Below are 23,383 nucleotides of genomic sequence, written 5' to 3'. Positions count from 1 at the left end.
CTGGTAGACCACGGCACTTGTAACGCCAGGGTAGTGGGTTCGATCCCCGGGACCACCCATACACAAAAATGTAAGCACGCATGACTGTAAATCGCTTTGGATAAACGCGTCTGCTAAATGGCATATTATTATTTATTTATTAGTTTAAAGGAGAATAAAAAAAACTGGTTAAAAACAATGTTATAAACATATCATTCTATTTATTGTTATCGCATTAAATCAGGCAATTTTTCGCAATATGGATGTTGATCCATATCACTCAGCTCTACAATCCTTGTCACAGATTCAGGCGAAGCTGTTCCTCCTCCTTGCTCGGGCAGGCTTCGGCGTTCGTCGTCACCGGAGTACTAGCTGCTACCGATCATGTTTCTATGTTCTACTGGTTTTGTCTGTTTTGGTCTCACCTGTTTCACATTATGTAATTATGTCTTCCCTATTTAACCCTCTGGCTCACACTGTGTGTTGTGCGTGTTTGTTCATGTTTTGGTTGTCGTATGTGAGCGGGTTTGTTCCTCCCTGCGTGGAGGTATGTTCATTAAGTTACCTACGAGTAAAGTAAGTTTTTTTGATTAGCTCTGTGTCCTGCGCCTGACTTCATCCTACCGCATTGCACTGACACCTTGACAATCCTGCTTAATAAATAGCCTGCCACCTCACACTACCCAGCTAGCATATTTGGTTCCTTGGAAGTTGTAGGTATGTGAGTTTTTATGTGTCCCTTTGGTTCTGGAAACGAAGACATACGTTTCCTAACTGTAGCCCTTTCCTGCAGTTAATGACCAAAAGCGCCCTCTTTGGCCTCATGGGTGGAATGTTAATCTTTTTCATAACTAATAAAGACTATTTAAAAAGAAACTACGAAAATCCGGTCAAACAGTCTTGTTATATTTCAGTCTTCTGTGATGTATATAAAGTGTAATATTGGGATGCAAACTCAAAATTCTAAACATTTCAACTCTATATCTGACATGGTACAGGTGTCTTCTTTTTAATCCCATAACCATGTGTGTGAGGTGCATACTTTTGTTTCAAAGTAGATTTGTTTAAGACTACCAAGAATCACCATGATTTAGCCCACTGCAGTAAAAGGTTAAACTTGTAAACTTTTTTTTTTTAAATGTTCTGAGAACAGAAGTAAAATGTATCCTGTTCTGGGAACTTACATGTTTAGGTTGCAGGAAGGTTCTGAGAACGTTTTACTATGGTTCCCTGAAAGTTTTCATTAATATTTAAAATACGACCGCAAGCGTAGGTTAACTGTTTTGAACTCCAAGCACAGATAGGACACATGGAAATTAATTTGCTTTGGCATTAATCATGCAAACACATTTATTTTATATTGTGGCTCGGCGTCAGTTAAATTCAAACCTATGATTTTCTGTTGTCTATCCATGGAACTAGTCGACTGTGCCACCAGGATGGAGCAACCATGCCATGTTTTTTTATCTCATACAAAGCTGTTCATTTTAGTCTATTCAAACAGACCCCATTTCAAAGGAAACAAGCACTCATTAAGATCAGGTGTGGCCAATTAGTGGGCGCAGCCTACACACCTGGACACACTTAACAAGAAAGAGGATAGAGAGAGTTTTGTTGATGCTGAGAACGGAATGTATATGTTTGTAAATAACGTTCTTAGAACGATCTTTGAACATTACTAAATGTTTTCTTGTGGTTTTTCTGGAAAGTGTCTTAATGTTCTGAGAACATGACTTTAAATAAAACCATGAGGAAACCTGCAGAAAACGTTATGTTGAAGTACTGAAATTCCCACAGAAGAACGTTGTTTCTTAACGTTCTCGGAGCTGAGAACATCACTTTAAATAGAACCAGGAGGAAACGTTATGCTGAAGTACTGAAATTCCCACAGAAGAACATTGTTTCTTAATGTTCTCTGAACAATAATTGAGAACATGTCAATGTCAAACCAGTTGGAGAATGTTCCTAGAACATTACCAAAAATGTAATTAAATGTCATCATGTTTGAACTTTTTTTCTCTTATAGTAATGAAATACCAAGAAAATAACGTTATTTTGTCAAGTTCCTTAAATGTGCTGAGAATGTTCCAAAGCCATGCAACTATCCTGCACCATTCCCAGAAAGTTGTGGGAAGGTTGTATGCAAAATAACCATAGGACAGCCACACTCTCACCAAGCACTGGTTCTCAGAACGTTAGGTGCTAGCTGGGTAAGGTCTTCGGACCTTCACTTCAGACTCAATTCATACCTGTGTGTGTGTGTGTGTGGCAGCTAAGGTTAAGACCAACTATTTTCAGACAGGGGCGAAGACATGGAGTCCCAAAATATAGTTTAATTGCCACCCAACAGTAGCTACTAGCCACGCACAAACACACACTTTGATGTCTATTATTATTACTTCCTTCCTATTTTTGTCTCACATGTTTCATCTCTTCCTCTTTTCTGTCCTGTGGATGGCGTGATGACCCTTTTGTCTTCTTCATCCCTTCTTCTACCCCTCCCAAAGTTCCTGGGGCACCAGCACTACCCTCCTTCTTGATGCTGGGAAAGATGGAGGTAGGTACACACTAGTGATGGGGGGTGGGGGGGGTTGGGGAATCGATACTGTTACGTATAGGGAAATCATTTTTGACAATATCGTAATGTTATTTTTGCGGTAGTTGGCTGTACCTGCACCAAACTCCAGTATTGTTCCTTCATACCTTTTTCTACATCTTCTTTTTAAATAGGGAGCCAATTTGTTTTCAGCACTTTTATTTCCCTGACTGATCAAAACTCGTTTTCTCATGGCTCTCTCTTGTCCCTCTGCAGCAGACATATGTTGTGCAATATGTTTGAAACATCGAATCGCAATAAAATCACAGTATCGAAACACAATACAAATAGAATCGTGAGAATCGCAATACATATTGTATCGGCCCCTAACTATCGTGATAATATCGTATCGTGAGGTCCCTGGCAATTCCCAGCCCTAGTTCACACCCAGAACAACTGTTTCCAGAGGGTCACTGGACTCAAAAGTCTAAGGCCATTCATTCTGTTTGTGCATGAGTGACTGAGCATCAGAAAAGTGAAAGACACAATAATGTGTCTCTCAAAGGATCACAAGACTCAAGACTGATCAATAATGCATTGAAAAACACTGGTCTATAGAGAGAACTCAGAGAAGTCACTACACTACACATCTGAACTGAAAACTGTGTGTGTGTGTGCAGTTATACCCAACAATTGTTGCCAGATGAAGAAAATGAGATGCATTCCCTCCTCCCTTAGATCTCCTTCAGAGCTGATGTAAATCTCCCCTACTCTACTCTCCCCCTGTTCTCATCCCCCTTTCCATGTATCCCCTTATCTCATGTTCTCCGTAGCCCTGCTAGCTCTTAGGGGGCAATCATGACAATGGGTCTCTCCAAGAGCAATATCAGTGTGTGCATGCGTGTGTGTGTGTGTGTGTGTGTGTGTGTGTGTGTGTGTGAAAGGAAAAAGGCAGACCGCTGACCAACAAGCCATCAACATCAATAATCAGACTTCATAGATGCCAATCTGAACTCACAGTATCGACTCGCAATACAAATAGAATCGTGACATTTTATGTTTTATGTTTTTGAATAACAAAGGTAGTAGTGTGTCACGATCGCTTAAGGAAGCGGACCAAGGCGCAGCGTTGCGGGTAAACATATTTATATTTATTTTATAGATCACACGATCAAAACAAAGAACGAAACGTGAAGTCCTTAGATACACAAACCAAAAGGAACAAGAAACCACAACACAAAGTGAAAAGACCGATAGTAAAATATGGCTCCCAATCAGAGATAACGAGCCGACAGCTGACACTCGTTACCTCCGATTGGGAGTCACTTGACCAAACAAGGAAAACACAACCAATGACAACCCAACCAAACAAAACACAACCAAAACGAACACACCCTGGCTCAAAATACAAAGTCCCGGAGCCAGAGCGTGACAGTACCCCCCCCTAAAGGCGCGGACTGCGACCGCGCCTCCAAAACCCCAAATAGGGGAGGGCTGGGTGGGTGTTGCTCCTCGGAGGCGGCTCCGGCTCCGGGCTTGACCACCACCCTACTTCAATCCCCCCGTAATGCCCCCGATCCGATCTGACCCAGCTGGCTGGATCAGGACTGACGACGCGCACCCCTGGCTTGGCGCGTGAGGCAGGAACGGACCGGACCTGGCTGACGATACGCACCCTAGGCTTGGTGCGTGGGCCGAACGGACCTCACCAGGCTGACGACTCGCATCCCTGGCTTGGTGCGAGTAGCAGGAATGGGCTGGACCAGGCTGACGACTCGCACCCTTGGCTTGGTGCGAGTAGCAGGAACAGGCTGGACCAGGCTGACGACGCGCACCACTGACCTGGTGCGGGGAGCTTGGATGGGCCGGACTGGGCTGGCGACGCGCACCACAGACTTGGTGCGGAGAGCAGGAACGGGCCGGACAGGGCTGACGAAACGCACCATAGACTTGGTGCGGAGAGCAGGCACGGGCCGTGCCGGACTGACGACGCACACCACTGGCTTGGTGCGGGAAGCTTGGATGGGCCGGACTGGGCTGGCGACGCGCACCACAGACTTGGTGCGGAGAGCAGGAACGGGCCGGACAGGGCTGGCGACGCGCACCACAGACTTGGTGCGGAGAGCAGGAATGGGCCGGACAGGGCTGACGACGCGCACCACAGGCTCGGTGCGAGAGGCAGGAACAGGCCGAACCGTACTGGGGACACACGCCACTGGCCCTATGCAGGGATCAGGAACGGGCCGGACCGGACTGGTAATACACCCCAGTACCTCTCGCCGTGCCTCCACACTTTCCCTCTCCTCAGTGACCAGTGGCCCCCTTAACCTGGCGGCCTCCTCTGCACACCCGCTGGACCGCTCCATCGCGGCCTCCGGCTGCCCCGTCGTCCACGTCGTGAGCCCCCCCCTAAAAAATTTCTGGGGTTCTCTCCTCCCCGTGGACCAGGCCTCCCTAGCTCTCGCCAGACTCTCGATCCATTGCCTCATAGACCAGCCTCTCTCCTCTTCACTTAGCGTGGCCCAGCCGAAACTCCTACTCCCCTGATCCCAGGTCCTTCCTCTCTCCTCTTCACGCTGCTTGGTCCTGTCTTGGTGGTTTCTTCTGTCACGATCGCTTAAGGAAGCGGACCAAGGCGCAGCGTTGCGGGTAAACATATTTATATTTATTTTATAGATCACACGATCAAAACAAAGAACGAAACGTGAAGTCCTTAGATACACAAACCAAAAGGAACAAGAAACCACAACACAAAGTGAAAAGACCGATAGTAAAATATGGCTCCCAATCAGAGATAACGAGCCGACAGCTGACACTCGTTACCTCCGATTGGGAGTCACTTGACCAAACAAGGAAAACACAACCAATGACAACCCAACCAAACAAAACACAACCAAAACGAACACACCCTGGCTCAAAATACAAAGTCCCGGAGCCAGAGCGTGACATAGTGCATGACCCTAGGGTGGCAACAAATCAATTGTAAGTGATTTGAATGGGCCTTTCTCCATTCTGATTGCTTTATACTGTTCAATCAAACTTCAACCAAAAATACTTTTCATACATTTCTGCATTTCCTGCTCTCATTTGAGATCATTTCCACACTGCCAAGTAGAGCTACACGATATGGACAAAAAAATCTAGGCCTTATTTTTAACCAAATATTGCAATTGCGATTTGACTTGCGATTTAGATCAAAGCACTTGGGTGAACTGTTGGAATCATGGAATCTTTTATCTAGAAGATACTGTTGCACAAACAACATTTAAGCCTACACCATCACTGGTATCAGGCAGTATTAACACAGAGTTTCTAGACCCAGATGCATAACATCGCGAGACATCCGGGAACAATTGCGACACAGACCAAACAGACCAGGCCGGGGTTTGGGGTTGATGAATTCTTCCATAGTTGTTAATATTTTTGTCATCTAAAGGCACAACATAGATTCGAGCCAATGTCTTAAGTACACTAAACAAAAATATAAACGCAACATGTAAAGTGTTGGTCCCATGTTTCATGAGCTGAAATAAAATATCCCAGAAATGTTCCATACGCACAAAAAGTTTTTTTCTCTCAAATTTTGCGCACAAATTTGTTTAGATCCCTATTAGTGAGCATTTCTCCTTTGACAAGATAATCCATCCACCTGACAGGTGTGGCATATCAAGAAGTTAATTAAATAGCATGATAATTACACAGGTGCACCTTGTGCTGGGGTCAATAAAAGGCCACTCTAAAATGTGCAGTTTTGTCAACACAATGCCACAGATATCTCAAATTGAGTTTTGCAATTGGCATGTTGACTGCAGGAATGTCCACCAGAACTGTTGCCAGATAATTTTAATGTTCATTTCTCTACCATAAGCCGCCTCCAACGTTGTTTTAGAGAATTTTGCAGTATGTCCAACACGGCCTCACAACCACAGACCAGGTGTATGGCGTCCCGTGGGTGAGCAGTTTGCTGATGTCAACGTTGTGAACAGAGTGCCCCATGGTGGCGGTGGGGTTATGGTATGGGCAGGCATAAGCAACGGACAATGAACACAATAGCATTTTATCTATGGCAATTTGAATGCACAAACGAGATCCTGAGGCCCATTGTTATAGGTCCATTTTCCTGTAAGGTATCTGTGACCAACATATGCATATCTGTATTCCCAGTCATGTGAAATCCATAGATTAGGGCCTAATGAATTTATATCAATTGACTGATTTCCTCATATGAACTGTAACTCAGTAAAATCAATGAAATTGTTGCATGTTGCATTTATATTTTTGTTCAGTATAGTTGAACATGTTATTACTCCAATCTCGTGAAAGTGACAAACTGATACGTTTTAATTTTCGTCAAAAACAACTTTATATCGAAGGAGTACCTTTGATTTGATGGCCTGCACATGCGCAGCTCGGCGCGAGACGACCGTTAGACCCGATGACGTTTTCTGCGCATGAGCTTAGCTATCCAACGTCACCATGACATCGCCTACAAGTGTGATCACGTATTTCTATTGGAGAAACAGTTTTCATTCTGTACTGTCTTTGGTATTAGCTAGCTACATTTGCTCTGACTCAGTACATTTATTAGCTAGCTAGCTATCCAGCAAACTAGTGATTAGCATTAGTAGCTAACACAATTTATTTTTGCCACAAGTTGCTAAAAAAAGACAAACTAGCTGTTTGCAGACAGTAAGACAAACTAATAGTGTGATCATAGAACGCTTGTGTATTTATATTAAGAAGACAAGCAGCTTCATTGTCATCAACATCTTGTTGCATGTGCTGCACTGACCATGCAGATTGAACGCAAGTGGTCTCATCGAGCAACAACAACTGCGCTCCTTGAGTGACAGGGGGCAGGGCTTGGTCTGTGTGGAATGCAGCATGGAGAGGGAGGAAGAGGAGAGAGATGACTCAAGAAGCGGTGTAAACTATAATAATGGATGTTACACACGGCAGAGTACTATATCACATTTAACAAACCAAACATTGAAATACTGTTATAGAAGGTGAAGTAAAATCCCAAACCGGTCCGTGCATCAATACCGGTATATAGTAAAACACGGTATACCACCCATCCATAGTCAGCATGAACTAAAAAGCACTAACAGTTTTTCTCACTCACTCACTCACTCACTCACTCACTCACTCACTCACTCACTCACTCACTCACTCACTCACTCACTCACTCACTCACTCACTCACTCACACACAGTATCCCTCTCTGTGCTGTAACCAGGACTGACCTTTTAAATGGCTGCTAGCCATATCTCTCTATTATGCATGGGACTACTTTGGAACAGATTTCCAAAATTAAAATCACTTGTGTTTTTACAGTGTTTTATGTCCAACAAAAAACAATCAGAAAAATAAATAATTTGGTTTTTACAACAACAACAAAAAACTTTGGGGGCCAAATAAATGTTGCCTTTTATGAACGCAATTCTACATCATTTACAAGACAGAAGGCATTAGCAGAATATTTTTTAATACCTCACAAATGACTGAAATAAATGGCTACTCTGACAAACTGAGATCAATAAAAACGACCTGGTCTTGAATGCAAACAATAGCCCAGGCCAATGAAGAGACACGCAGATTGTACAAAATTAGGAAGAAATATATATTATTGGCTACAGTAGGCTACTAAATTAACTTTCCAGTGGCACTGACTCACCCAATGATGAAGATGAAGCCTAGGCTACTTACTGGTGATAGGCTATTGGCACGAGTGCATCGGCTATCTCAAATAAGCTACCTTGTTTCGACGTCATTCCATCAAAAAAATGCAATGTGAATACGTTGAATTCATTTGGAAAACTGACTGGATTTACAAAAAGTCATCAACATACAGGAATGTTGTTTTTTTACCCAACTTCTAACCTAAATCCAATGACATGGTGACATTGTTGTTGATTTCACGTTGAATTCACGTTAGTTGATGACTCAAACGAAAGTAAATCAAAACTAGATGTTGAAATGACATCTGTGCCCAGTGAATTGTTACTTCTGTGAACACTCATTATCTTCCCTCCTCATCAGGGAGAGAAATTAGAAAATATCTTAAAGATATGTGGGTTGTTGGTAACGGACTTACAAGGCACAAGGCAATGTTTATTAAACTTACAGAAGGCAAATAATTTCTCCAAAACTAAATATAAGTGTTGATATTAGTTGGCAGGGGTCTTAACTTGAACATTATTGTGTTTTGATGTACTTCTAATACCTCTGAATACTTTTTCTGGTAGATGTTGTTAAATGCCCACACACAAACACACGTACACATGCATACTGTTATGCAAAATATTCCATGTCAAAATGCCAAATATGATCCTTTCTCTTGACAAGACAGTATCTGTTAGCTCAAATAAACTAAGTTCATTAAAAAGATTACTCATGGTATGTTTGTACATGGTATTTGTGTAAATAACGTTTTCTACACACCCCATGAGGTCTTTCCAACTTACTGCTAACTAATTGGTGGGGACATTTCTCAGGTGCTTTCCAAGTGGAATGGGGACATAATGCAACAAACGTATGCATCCGATACGTGACTTGGTGTGGTCTGTTTTTGTAATATGAGTGCACTGTAGATTTAAATTGAACACGAGCTGAACTATTCTTTCTTGGATGGGATGTCAGTTATATGACAAGGGAAAATATAGGGACAAAACACAGATTTGGGGTATTTCTTTTCACTCAAGCTGGAAAAAGTTAAGCATTCAGCTGAAACATCTTTCCCTTGAGAGTGGAGGAAAGGGTCAGAGAGTGAAAGAAAGAGAAACACAGAGAGAGGGGAAAGAACAAGAAAAAAAGGGAGGTAGAGATTTCAGGCCCGGGGGAGTGACACCGACAATGTACAGGTGTCTCCATTGTAACTTATCCCCGTTGACCCAAATACATCACCAAGCACACTGGGGAACAACAAACATGACCCACTCCAAAACTATTAACAGGTCATTTTTTTCCCTTGTGCACAAACTTCTTACAACTTTCAACTTTTTACAACAATGTAATAATAATGTAAGTAAATAATGTCACTGACACATTTTAACAACTTTTATGGTCCAATGTTTCACCAGGGTGACAATTTTCAACCCTGTGAGAGCCCTTCCCATAGGAACAGCAGGAGAGCGCCTGCACTTTGCTAAATGGGTGACACAGAGTGCAGGGACCTTGGCACAGTAAATGTCAGGAACAAAGTGTGACATAACAGCAGAGCCAGGGGCTAACATTAACTCCCCCAACGCTAAATACTGTAACACCCCTCCCCTACCACTCCTGTGGAAGGTTCCAAGTCCGCATGGTTTCCGGCCTTCCTCAAAACATTAACGAAGGTGCCAGCCAGCGGAGATTGTAGTTAGTTTTGCTTTCTGATTTTGATGATTAGTGCCATGATACCCTCATTATCTGGAATCTGGAAACAGTCGGGCGGAAAACTGAGACAATCATTCACAATGACAAGATCCATTCAAACAGTTTTCAGTTTAAAATCGGTTCCTCCATTCTGTCCATAGAATAGAAATAAAGTTTCAGACAAGTTTCCTTCACATCCAGATGCCCTGTCCAACTCAATAACTTTAGGCTGAATTCAATCAATTGACAATGTGCAGGATTGGCTACTGATGCACCACCAAGCATCCTGTATGCACTGTGCATAGGAGAAACAGCCAGGGGCATATTCACATGTTATTATGTGAATCAAAAGTCACGGTACACAGGCAATGTTTGCAGTGTAGTTTCGGCATAAGATATTCATTATATTCACAAAAGCATTTGAATTTAGTTTAAAACACACAAAAACAAGCTACATGGACAGTAGAGCGTGATTCCTCTCAAAATGACACTGAGCTAGTGTCCTCCTTCTATTGACTGCACTATCATGAAAGCCAGAGAGCAAGAGAGAGAGAGCAAGAGCGAGAGAGAGAAAGAGAGAGAGCAGTGACTTGGAAAACAAAAACCTGTCTGTCAGTGTCTGCAGTATCAGTTTGCCCATCTCATTATTTTTCCCTCCATACTTGTCGCTATCCCTCATCTCTGTCCCTGAATACAGAGTAGCAATGTTCTGGAACATTTATGAAATAACTCCCAGCCTACCCCTTGTCCCTGTACATTTACATTTTAGTCATTTAGCAGACGCTCTTATCCAGAGTGACTTACAGTTAGTGAGTGCATACATGTACACACACACACACACAAACACACTTGTTGAGACCAAGGATTGACTGAGTAGGGTATATTGGTGCAATGACACTGCCAGTGCCTGGTACAAGGCGATTGAGCCAATTCCACCACGGGACTATGACAAAACAGCAGTGCTCACACACACAGTTCTGTAAAAAGCCATTGAAGCAGACAAATAAATTGAAACAGACACTGACTCACGAACATAGTCCTCTCATACTATTAAAAGCAACAGGCTCAAGATAGAAATCGCAATACAAGACTTGCATTATTTGAGAGAAACATTGTGTGGATCATATTGTCATATTTCTACCATCAAATCTTTTCATAGTTACACACTTAATCAGATGGTGCCCTGGCCAGTGACCCCACATGCACAGCACACATTCAGTTATTGACAACACCTCTGGATCGGAGGACATAAACATTTACAACTATACCCATGTTAAACAACCAAGTTTGAGAATTGTGTCTGAGTTCCAAGTTCCTGTGTGCACACAAGGAATATGCATGGCTGTGTTTAACCATGACTGCTGCATACGCATGAGAGGTCAATTAAGCTCTGGTCACTGACCCCCAAGTGTTCAAACTACAAAACGCATAGACCAGACAAGACGGTGTGCTCCTCTTTCAGAGGACCTTGCAGTTCTCTACGGTAACTGCATTAGGCCCCGTATGCAAAACACCAGCCATCACACTTGGCTACAACAGGACAGCCAATGGGCACCTGATTGTGTTATTTTATTTATTTTATTTAACTAGGCAAGTCAGCTAAGAACAAATTCTTATTTACAATGACGGCCTACACCGGCCAAACCTGGACGACACTGGGCCAATTGTATGTATGTATATATATATATATATATATATACTGTAAATATGTCATAGCACCTAACCACCATGTATACAGTAGATACATAAGTCAAAGTATGATGTATTAGTAGTAGTATTAGTAGTAGTAGAGGTCTTGGTGTCCTTATTGACATCCTTGACCCTATGGACTCTGCAAAGTAAAACAAAGGATTTGTTGACCGTAGTAACGAAGGTCAGGTGGACTCCGAGTAGTATGCCACTACTACCGACCTGGTGTGTGTAGCCCAGTGGTTCCCAACTTTTTTGCTTACTGTACCACCAACTGAATTTTGCTCTACCCAGAGAACCCCTGAAGTACCGCCTCATGTGCATTTTACCAGTAAGCCTATTATATATATATATATATATATATATATAGGCTACACCAGTGGTTCCCAACCAGTAGGACCCCTGGGGGTATTTGGCCTATCCACAGGGGGTACTTGAGAAGACCCATGAAACAATAGGCTTACTGGTAAAAAAATGAGGTTGGTTGGCTTGCAGAGCTGACAATCCAAAAGTAGCAACTTTAGGTCAGAGTCCTTTGATTCAGCGTTGCCTTGGCAACATTACAGCAACGTCTTGTCAAAGTTGGCAACTCAGTCTCTTCCAGAGTTGAGACACAAATCAATGTCTCTTTTTCAATTCAGGCCCTTTCATACAAGCAACACATGCACGAGATGTAACAACAACCCTTGTAACACAGTCCCTGCGGATGACAATAACGCTGGCCAGTACTGTAGTATCTAGCCATTTATCTAATCCACTGTTTCAACCCTACAGTCGTGGTCAAAGGTTTTGAGAATGACACAAATACTAATTTTCACAAAGTCTGCTGCCTCAGTTTTGATGATGGCAATTTGCATATACTCCAGAATGTCATGAAGAGTGATCAGATGAATTGCAATTAATTGCAAAGTTCCTCTTTGTCATGAAATGAACTTAATCCCAAAAAAACATTTCCACTGCATTTCAGCCCTGCCACAAAAGGACCAGCTGACATCATGTCAGTGATTCTCTCGTTAACACAGGTGAGAGTGTTGACGAGGACAAGGCTGGAGATCACTCTGTCATGCTGATTGAGTTAGAATAACAGACTGGAAGCTTTAAAAGGAGGGTGGTGCTTGAAATCATTGTTCTTCCTCTGTTAACCATGGTTACCTGCAAGGAAACACGTGCTGTCATCATTGCTTTGCACAAAAAGGGCTTCACAGGCAAGGTATCATCTGACAAAAATATCTCATAACACTGAAGCAGCGAACTTTGTGAAGACCAATACTTGTGTCATTCTCAAAACTTTTGACCACGACTGTACATTGATAAAACTCTTGTGCCAACCTACATTGATCAAATCAAGCCTTCAGGACATTCAGGCAATAGCCTAGCCTGGGTGCCAGCCTGTTGTTGCTCTCTTGCAAACTCTTTATGGAATTGTCATGCAAAACAAGACAAGAAGTGGCAAAATAGCTAAACAGACTGGTACCTAGGTTAGCAATAGGCTAGCAATAGCCTACCCCATGTAAAAAATGCATTGACATGATAATTGTTTTTACCTGGATGATGAGATGGCAAAGTCCCCACCTTCCAACAATCGGATCTTGCAAAAAAGTACCCCATTGACAAAAGGCACAGCTGTGAGCTCCTCCAACATAAAATGGATTTGAAACTTGAACTTCTTCTTTTTCATTAAAAACGCCATTGAGATGAACTGAAATATGTTTATGCAGCAGAAATATTCCTAAATTAAACCTTTGGGATCGACCAAAAAAGGATAGGAAATTAAACAAAGTGATAATTTCGTTTTCAATCAGGAGCTTGGAAGTCCTTCTTCATTTTTTTGGCTCAGCATCTCTGATGACCCAGTGTTGATTCAGACCTGGAGCAGGAAAAAAACTACAATAATAGGTGCTTTATTACGATCATATATGCTGGAGATTATTACAAACACATTGCCTTTCATGAAATATCTATAACAAACTTTATTACGGTATTCAATTTGGCCAACTCTAAAGAAAAGCGTTTGAAGGCATATCCTACACAGAATAAATGCTTTGTAAAGATTTTCTCTAGGGTTTTCTTTACACCGTGTTGGTTATGGGATTTAGAAATTAGAACAAACCACCATTCCCCAGACCATTTCATGCACACATTTATTCAATACTCGGTGATTTCCATGTAGTCAGCGTCAGTCAACTACTACAACAAGGAAAGGTAGTTCGTTCGTCCCATGATCAATTCGACTCATCTGCATACAGGAATTGTACCTAGTATAGCTTGTCAACCCTCCACGCAAACACAATCGCATTTCACCCACAGAACGACATGAATTCACCAAAGTGATACACAACACAAGCACAACTCGAAGGCACTCAAATTATGTCAAATAAATAGTCTTACCTCATGTTCAACGAAGACAACGGGACTTCTCCTCAGTCCAATAACACTGACATTCATACTTTACTTTGAATCATGGTGGGCTGGTATTGTCCCTCCTCTCTTCCAAACAGAGCTGCTAAGCACCGCCTTCAGCTCAGAGAAGCGTGTAGGTTACGTTTTGCATTATGTATAATAAGTCACCTGAATTGATAGTGTTTACATATATAAACATTTTAAACATTATACTCAATTTATTTTAACCAATCAAAAGTGATATAATTTTCAGTTAATTAATCCACATCAATCAACATTTTTGGCTCATTTGATTTAAAAAACGATATGAGGAGAAAATGATTGCGTTTCTCTATAGGCCTATTCTCAACGTTTCAACAATTATGTGAAAACATAAACGTAGGGTTGTTTATTTGTAGACCTGAGTACTCACTAAAATAAGTAATCTACACACTGTAATGTCAAAATGTGATTTAAATCTTAACATATACCGCCATCTGCTGGTAATTGTAACATTGATGTTGCATCCCCAGATTCGTATTGCATTTTAAACATGCTGACCAGACAGCTCGCGCGCAAATTGATTTTGTCCACCCATAGATGCGATCAGGACACGCAGGTTGAAATATCGAAATGAACTCTGAATCAACTATATTAATTTGGGGACAGGTCGAAAAGCATTAAACATTTATGTCAATTTAGATAGCTAGCTTGCTGTTGCTAGCTAATTTGTCCTGGGATATAAACATTGGGTTGTTATTTTACCTGATATGCACAAGGTCCTCTTCTCGACAATTAATCCACAGATAAAATGGTAAACTGAGTTCATTTCTAGTAATCTCTCCTCCTTCAGGCTTCTTCTTCATCTTCTTCTTTGGACTTTATATGGTGGTTGGCAACCAACTTTAAGGTGCATTACAACCACCAACTGGACTGGAGTGTGGACTGGACTCAGTTCATCTTTCAATCACCCACGTGGGTATATGCGCCTAAAAACCAATGAGGAGATGGGAGAGGCGGGACTTGCAGCGCGTCAAACGTCACAAATAGAACCAAGTTATATTTTAGCGCCTGGCTACGTAAACCGCGACTTGTCAGTGAAGAGCACTTTTTGCCAGTCCTGTCTGGTTCAGCGACGGTGGGTTTGTGCCCATAGGCGACGTTGTTGCCGGTGATGTCTGGTGAGGACCTGCCTTAGAACAGGCCTACAAGCCCTCAGTTCAGCCTCTCTCAGCCTATTGCGGACAGTCTGAGCACTGATGGAGGGATTGTACGTTCCTGGTGTAACTCGGGCAGTTGTTGTGTTGCCATCATGTACCTGTACCAATCCTGTGCAGGTGTTGTTACACGTGGTCTGCCACTGCGAGGACGATCAGCTGTCCGTTCTGTCTCCCTGTAGCGCTGTCTTAGCCGTCTCACAGTACGGACATTGGAATTTATTGCCCTGGCCACATCTACAGTCCTCATGCTTCCTTGCAGCATGCCTAAGGCACGTTCACGCAGATGAGCAGGGACCCTGGGCATCTTTCTTTTGGTGTTTTTCAGAGTCAGTAGAAATGCCTCTTTAGTGTCCTAAGTTTTCATAACTGTGACCTTAATTGCCTACCGTCTGTAAGCTGTTAGTGTCTTAACGACCGTTCCACAGGTGCATGTTCATTCATTGTTTATGGTTCATTGAACAAGCATGGGAAACAGTGTTTAAACCCTTTACAAGGAAGATCTGTGAAGTATTTGGATTTTTACGAATTATCTTTGAAAGACAGGGTCCTGAAAAAGGGACGTTTCTTTTTTTGCTGAGTTTAGTCTTTATTGTCCATCCTCGGCTGGCTGTGGCGACGGGGTCTTGGGCCTCTGTTCTGAGCCCTCTGCAGGAGTCCCCGAGCTGTTGGGAGTTGGAGTTGTCAGTCCCGCTCTGCAGGAACTTCCTCAGGTCCTTGAGAGCCGGCCTCATCATCTGATCCAGGGTCAGCAGGGCTGCCTGGGTGCCCTCAAGGGCCTGGGCCTGCCTCTCCTAGGCGTAGGCTTGCGCCTCCTGGAACCTCCGGATCATCTGCAGCAGCTCGTTCTGGCCCTCCAGGTGCTGAGCAATCTGCCTCACGTGCACGTTGGTGACCTGCTGTTCCTGGAGGAGCCGTGCAGAGTTGAGGGCAATGCGGCTCTTCAGCTCCTGGGACTTGGCCTGGCTGGGCGGCGGGGTCGAAGACACTGCCGTCAGCATTTCCACCGGATACGACTCCATGGCGGTCACCACAGTGGGCGTGGCCTCGGTGGTGGGGCAGTACTCCACCACGCCACCTTCCTCCAGCGTGTGGTACGTGGTCTCGGCTGGTGGAAGAAAGATGGCTTGTTAGAAAATGATTCTTTACTCCTGGTCCTGGAGAGCTACAGGCTGTGCAAGCTTTTTCTCCAACCTAGCACTAACACTTCTCAAATCAGATCAAATCAAATTGTATTTGCCACTTGTGCCGAATACAACAAGTGTAGAAATTACAGTGAAATGCTTACTTACAAGCCCTTAACCAACAATGCTGTTTTTTCGAAAAAAATTAAAAGTTTTTAAAAAAAGATAGCAAATAATTAAAGAGCAGCAGTAAAATAAGATAACAGTAGGGAGACTATATACAGTCAATGTGCGGGGGCACCAGTTAGTCGAGGTAATTGAGATGTGGTGGGGTGGGGGAGGACAATGCAAATAGTCCAGGTAGCCATGATTAGCTGTTCAGGAGTCTTATGGCTTACATTTACATTACATTTTAGTCATTTAGCAGACGCTCTTATCCAGAGCGACTTACAGGAGCAATTAGGGTTAAGTGCCTTGCTCAAGGGCACATCAACAGATTTTTCACCTAGTCGGCTCGGGGATTAGAACCAGCAACCTTTCGGTTACTGGCACAACGCTCTTAACCACTAAGCTACCTGCCGCCCGGCTTGGGGGTAGAAGCTGTTAAAAAGCCTTTTGGACCTAGACTTGGCGCTCCAGTATTGCTTGCCATGCAGTAGCAAAGAGAACAGTGTATGACTAGGGTGGCTGGAGTCTTTGACAATTTTTAGGGCCTTCCTCTGACACCGCCTGGTATAGAGGTCCTGAATGGCAGGAAGCTTGGCCCCAGTGATTTACTAGGCCGTATGCACTACCCTCTGAAGTGCCTTGCGGTCGGAGGTGTTAAGAAGCCTTTTGGACCTAGACTTGGCGCTCCGGTACCGCTTGCTGTGCAGAGGCCGAGCAGTTGCCATACCAGGCGATGATGCAACCAGTCAGGATGCTCTCGATGGTGCAGCTGTATAACCTTTTGAGGATCTGAGGACCCCATGCCAAATGTCGTGCCTGGCCATGCAGTCATGGGTGAACAGGGAGTACAGGAGGGGACTGAGCACGCACCCCTGAGGGGCCCCCGTGTTGAGGATCAGCGAGGCAGATGTGTTGTTACCTACCCTTACCACCTGGGGGCGGCCCGTCAGGAAGTCCAGGATCCAGTTGCAGAGGGAGGTGTTTAGTCCCAGGGTCCTTAGCTTTGGCCGATTCAACTATTACAATTAAAACTATACATATAATCAAGACCTTGATTAGCTGAATCAGATGTGTTAGTGCTGGGTTGTAAGAAAAGCCTGTTCACCCTGTATAGTTCACCTTGCGACTGCCTCCACAACAATTTACAGAACCAGACACTTCAAACCCTGGAATAAACTACTTAACATCTAGGGATTTCGTCTCCTCGCATGTTGCTGAAGCTGTCTAAAGGCCCACAAATATCAGAAAAAAATCAGACAAAGGAGAGGAAACTGGAAAGAAACAGTATTTTGAATAGATTAAGCAATGTATTAAAGCAATGTTTTTCCTTTCAGTTGGGGTGGCAACTGAATAAATGGCTATTGTGACATAAATAAATAATGTTATCATCTTCATACTAGTAATGTGGAACTTGGAATTTGCTCTAGCTCCTCTTGCCAAAGTCATTGCAGCCTGGTTAAAAACCTGTGAAAAACGTACTTTCCATGAGTGTCACGTGGTGGCTGAGCTCATAGCAACAGATACAGTTACCTCAGCATCTGTGTCTCCAGTAGATAAACTGATGATAGTCGCCTCTCCCAAGAGGTTACAAATATGCTGCTGCATGGCAGTGTGGATGACGGGAACCAGACTGCACTTGGCAGTGGTCTCCTCAATTGCCGCCCTCGCCTGGGCCACTTTGCGCCACACTTCGGTCTTCATATCCGACCACTTCTTCTTGACTTCGGCCAATTCTCTTGGGCAGGTTGTTACAGCGATTTCTATTCATGCGTTATTCTTTGCTATGTGAGTGACTCCAGCACTGAAGTGGTTAACGAGTGTGTGCTTTTGTTTCTCAATTTCCTCCACAATAATTTTGACCTTTATTTTTCTCTTTTTGGCATTCGATGCTATATTGGAATAAATTGCTCTTTATTTTTTATTTTTTATAATTGTGCGTATTGTACGTAAAATAGTAGGATTTACTCAATTGATCTGCGCAACGTAATGGCTTCCAGAATCGGCTTCTTCTTCCTACAAACCACGCTTACGTTCGTTGTGATTAGAACTGGGAGAGGGAAAAAGATGGCGGAACCGGATGATGAAGTGGATTCTGAATCTAATGGCGGTAGAATCAAGGAGGATTGGAATATTGTCCAAAAGAATGGAAAACGGTGCAAAGTAGAGTACAGTGATGAGAATGTCACTACCTATCTTTTGTAAATGAGGAGCAGCTGATCGGATTACCAATCTTGAGGAATCCATTTGAGATATCCAAACTGGTGGAGAGAGGGCTGGGTAGAGTGAAGGCTGAGGATCACGAGAGGCGGGCTGGTTTAGATGTTTTGTGTTTCTGAGGATCAGAAGAAACGTGTGTTGCGTCTCACCCGATTTGATACGTTTGAAGTGTCGTGTGTGTCTCTTAGGAACAGGGCACCCCTCAAGGGGGTCATATCTGGAGTCTCATGGGATGTAGATGTTGAAGAGATGAAAAATATTCCTGTAGTGATTGATGCACGTCGGATGAATCGTGTGGTGAATGACGAAAAAGTGAAGAGTCTATCTGTTCTTTTGATTTTTTATATGGCGTCTCTCTCTACAGAAGAGCAGTTAGGGTATATTTAAAAATGTATATATATATTTTACTAGGCAAGTCAGTTAAGAACAAATTCTTATTTACAATGACGGCCTACACCAGCCAAACCCAGACGACGCTGGGCCAATTGTGCACTGCCCTATGGGACTCCCAATCACGGCCGGTTGTGATACAGCCTGGAATTGAACCAGGGGGTCTGTAGTGACACCTCAAGCACTGAGTTGCAGTGCCTTAGACCACTGCGCCACTTGGGAGCCCGAGTCAGAGCATTTATCCCAAGACCAATCCAGTGTGATCATTGTAAAGCTTTTGGTCATGTTTCAAGTGTTTGCAGAAGGGAGAAGCCGAGATGTCCATGTTGTGGAAAATATAATATTATGTGTTATAAAAGTGATGAAAATGTGACATGTTGCAATTGTGGTGGGAACCATGAAGCCACATCTTTCGAATGCCCCACAAGGGTGAAAGAGAATGAGGTGGCCAATGTCAGGGCTATCCAGAGAATATCATATGGAGCAGCGGTTAAAAGGGTTGAAGGTTTGAATGGTGCATTTGAAGAGTCCATGGTGGTGGATAGGCCTTCACTGCAGGGTGCAGGGGTTGCCAAGAAGGTGGACTTTGTGGCCTTTATAGCTATGGTGATAAATGGCACTGCCAAGGTGGAGAGAAGGTCCAGGAAGATATAAATCATTGTGGAAGCGGCGGAGCAGTTCCTGGGGCAGAAAGAGTTCTCTGCATAGGAGTTACATGGAATATTGTCACAAGCCGTACCACCCTCTCAGGCCCTAGAGCCGGAGAAGGGAGATATGGAGAATTGAAAGAAGGAAGAAGTGGGAGTTTTGTTTTGTTATGTTATTTGGGTGGATTAAGTTAGCTTCCCTATCACGTATGGATTTTCTTTTACCTTGTTTTGGTTTCAACCCGTCCAGTTGGTGGCAGCAATACACCTTTTAGGGTTGTAGTCCGCCATTGGCTAAACCAAATGCCAATTGTTAATCCCAATAAAAGTAATTATCTTGCTCCATGTAGTAAAAAATAAAATAAAAAATTGACTAAATGTCAACATTGCATTAATATGAATGTAGGCTTTGTTGTAATGTGGATGTTTTGTCATGAGATGGTGAGTCTAACAAATGTTATCTTTCATTTATACATACATTTTAACCGGTTTCGTTCAGGGTCTTACAAATTTACATTAACGATAGTGATTGGCTACTGGACCTATCCATCATACACATTCCAACACCCCTTCCTATTCACACATCATTCTTCACCAGTCATTTCCTGGCAGGAACCCCTAGGTTGAAAATGATAAGTAGGCAGGAAGAGTCCTTTACGACACCGGCTTATTTTTTTTGTGGGATCACTTGTCAATCCAAACGGGAGGAGTTCGCCGGCTATAGCCAAGAAAGGGCAGTGGACATCTTCAAGACCAGTAGAAGGTATCTCTGAAGTGACTTTCGTGGCACATTAGAACAAAAACTTGTTGAAATTAACAGTATATTGACTACTGTTACATTGTAATCCGCGTGTGGCTCAGTAACCTCATCACGTCTCAGCTGGCAGACCTAGCTAAAATAGCTAACGCTGGTTGCTAGCAAGCCAACCGAGTTAGCAGAGAATTAAAGAAGTCAACCGTTATGGGCCAAACCTGGATAACGTTGGAATAAGATAGGTACATTGCAAAGTTTACATTTGACTGTTTTGTCTGCACTACTTTAGCAGTCCTTCTGAACAATTAGGTTAGAACGCACGTGACGTGGTGGCTAAAATAGACAATAGCCAAGCAACCCCAAGTCACCTTGCATTTAGATAGAGTAAATTATCGGATATCGATTGCAATAGCTTGATAATATTGGTTCCATCCGTATGATGCACAAGCAAGGGTCGTTCGGGTCCACCTTGTTCAGCGGGGTCTTCTGTCAATGCCGAGCTGAGGAGGCGCACTGTGGTTCTGACCCTGGTGGCGGGGTCGAGGGTACTGGGGGCACATCCTTCCCATCCTCACATCCAACTCGGGAGCGGCCGTTGTCAGGGGAGAACACAGGTTCCTGTGATGACTCCTGTGAGCCATCATATCCATGCGAACTTTGTGGTGGACCCGAGCAGGACCACAGACTGAGAGTGCTGTTTCAAGTCCTGGATGTGAATGGTGATGGGGGCATCTGCGTCAACGACCTGTCCATTGGGCTCAAGAAACTGGGGGTTCATCGCACAGAACTCGAGTTAATGGTAAGTGTGTTGTTTAATACAGTGCCATCGGAAAGTATTCAGACCCCTTGACTTTTTCCACATTCTGTTACATTACAGCCTTATTCTAAAATGGATTAAATATATATATTTTTAGAAACCTACATAAAATACAGGTTTTTAGATTTTTTTTGCACGTTTAGTGAAAATAAAAAACAGATACCATATTTACATAAGTATTCAGACCCTTTGCTATGAGACTCGAAATTGAGCTCAGGTGCATCCTGTTTCCATTGATCATCCTTGAGATGGTTCTACAACTTGATTGGAGTCCTCCTGTGGTAAATTCAGTTGATTGGACATTTCACACTTACATTTTAGTCATTTAGCAGACGCTCTCATCCAGAGCGACTTACAGTTAATGAGTGCATACATTATTTTTAATTTTTTTAATACTGGCCCCCCGTGGGAATCGAACCGTCAACGCTGGCGTTGCAAACCCCATGCTCTACCAACTGAGCTACATCCCTGCCGGCCATTCCGGACATGATTTGGAAAGGCACATACCTGTCTATATAAGGTCCCACAGTTGACAGTGCATGTCAGAGCAAAAACCAAGCCATGAGGTCGACGGAATTGTCCGTAGAGCTCCGAGACAGGATTGTGTCGAGGCACAGATCTGGGGAAGGGTACCAAAAAATGTCTGCAGCATTGACGGTCCCCAAGAACATCCATCATTCTTAAATGGAAGAAGTTTGGAACCACCAAGACTCCCTTGAGCTGGCCGTCGGGCCAAACTGAGCAATCGGGGGAGAAGGGCCTTGGTCAGGGAGGTGACCAAGAACCCGATGGTCGCTCTGACAGAGCTCCAGAGTCCCTCTGTGGAGATGGGATTAAATGATCTGGGAATATCTAAAATGGTTTCTCAAATCAAAACATCTAGCTAGTTGTTTGGAGAAGTAGTCAAATATTCAAACCAATTCAATGTTGATAAAAAAAAATATGTATTCACTAACTGTAAGTCGCTCTGGATAAGAGCGTCTGCTAAATGACTAAAATGTACATGTAAATAAAGAAACTACATTTCTGTATTCTATGCTTGAATAGCTATCAAAAAAATAAAAGGTGGATTAAAAACAATGCACATAAACACTTAAAACAAATAATTATAGAGAAATTCCAGGAGTAAACTACCAAGGCTGCCACTAGGCGCCACATCAACCATGGATGTTGGGGTGGTGCTGACAATGATGAATATGAAGTTGACAAATTGTGAAATGTCCCTTTTAGGCTGATAAATGTTTTCTCTCTCTTTGTCGTCTGGTGGTCAAAGCAAGTGTGTGAAAAGTCTGGACAACCTCTCCTGGCTCTTACTGACTCCTACCCTTGAGCCCCCTCTTTCCATTTACTGTAACCAGCATCCTCACCCACTGAGCACCAACCGACACCGGACGTCCATGGACGTTGAAAAGTAGTTGAAATTAGGTCAGTCCGCCCTGGCCTTGATTTCAACGTCCACAGGCTTCGTTTTTTGGTCCGGACCAGCCTTGATTTCAACGTCCACAGACGTCTGTACCGAACTTCATTTGGCCCAAACATAGACGTCCATGATTGGTTCAGACTTGGTCCGATCCAGACCAGACCAAATCTGAACCAATCATAGACGTCTGTTTCACTAGTTTGTACAGGACAGTAAAAAGTATAGTTCAATACATTAAAGTCTTGTAGAAAAGAGTGGAGTGCATTGGAGCACACGAGTTGAGTGCACTATAATGTACTGTACTGAACTATACTCTACTTGACTATACTGTGCTGTACTTTGATGTCCAACCTTGTGAAACATTGACGTCTATGATTGGTTCAGATAGGCTACCAAATTTGGTTTTGTTTGGTGGCGGAGCTCATTAAAATAATAGCCAGTGTGTAGAATAATACCCAAATATGCACTGGAGGATTTTGCATATTTCTACCTTTGTGTACCTATTTATGATACATCCCCATGAAGAGAATGACAGTCATATCCATAATTATGCTTTTCTGTGTAGTACAGATCAGGGACCCATGATGAAATTATTTTACAACAATTCTGTTACCGGGTGTAAATCCACTTACTATAGTTCAATAACCAAAATAGATTTTCTCAAACTCCGTGTCATGTCATAGCTGACAC

At 43.2% G+C, this 23,383-nt stretch overlaps 2 protein-coding genes and 1 pseudogene across 3 annotated transcripts in view; 1 reads left to right on the top strand and 2 right to left on the bottom strand.

The window, feature by feature from the left end:
• Window positions 1-14,049, bottom strand: part of LOC121541426 (protein FAM102A-like) — a 75,144-nt gene extending 61,095 nt beyond the window's left edge. Inside the window, exons 1-2 of one of the 2 annotated variants that reach the window (XM_041850425.1) lie at window positions 13,949-14,049; window positions 13,105-13,444 (exon numbers count right to left, since the gene is read on the bottom strand). In XM_041850425.1, the coding sequence (XP_041706359.1) occupies window positions 13,105-13,250 (146 nt within the window). In that variant the 5' untranslated portion in view covers window positions 13,251-13,444; window positions 13,949-14,049. The remainder of the gene's footprint in view (window positions 1-13,104; window positions 13,445-13,948) is intronic. The other variant, XM_041850424.1, reaches the window with a different exon arrangement.
• LOC121542172 lies at window positions 13,381-19,993 on the bottom strand (annotated as a pseudogene).
• A 314-nt stretch (window positions 19,994-20,307) lies between these two features.
• The window catches only part of LOC121541425 (calcium-binding mitochondrial carrier protein SCaMC-2), a 52,604-nt gene continuing 49,528 nt past the window's right edge, over window positions 20,308-23,383 (top strand). Inside the window, exon 1 of the mRNA XM_041850423.2 lies at window positions 20,308-21,255. Within this exon, the coding sequence (XP_041706357.1) occupies window positions 20,893-21,255 (363 nt within the window). The 5' untranslated portion in view covers window positions 20,308-20,892. The remainder of the gene's footprint in view (window positions 21,256-23,383) is intronic.

This window comes from Coregonus clupeaformis, chromosome 27 (genome assembly GCF_020615455.1).
Source record: "Coregonus clupeaformis isolate EN_2021a chromosome 27, ASM2061545v1, whole genome shotgun sequence".
NCBI classification, from domain to species: domain Eukaryota; kingdom Metazoa; phylum Chordata; class Actinopteri; order Salmoniformes; family Salmonidae; genus Coregonus; species Coregonus clupeaformis.
Note: the sequence above shows the minus strand (reverse complement) of the source record. Positions and strands in the feature narration are given on the sequence as shown.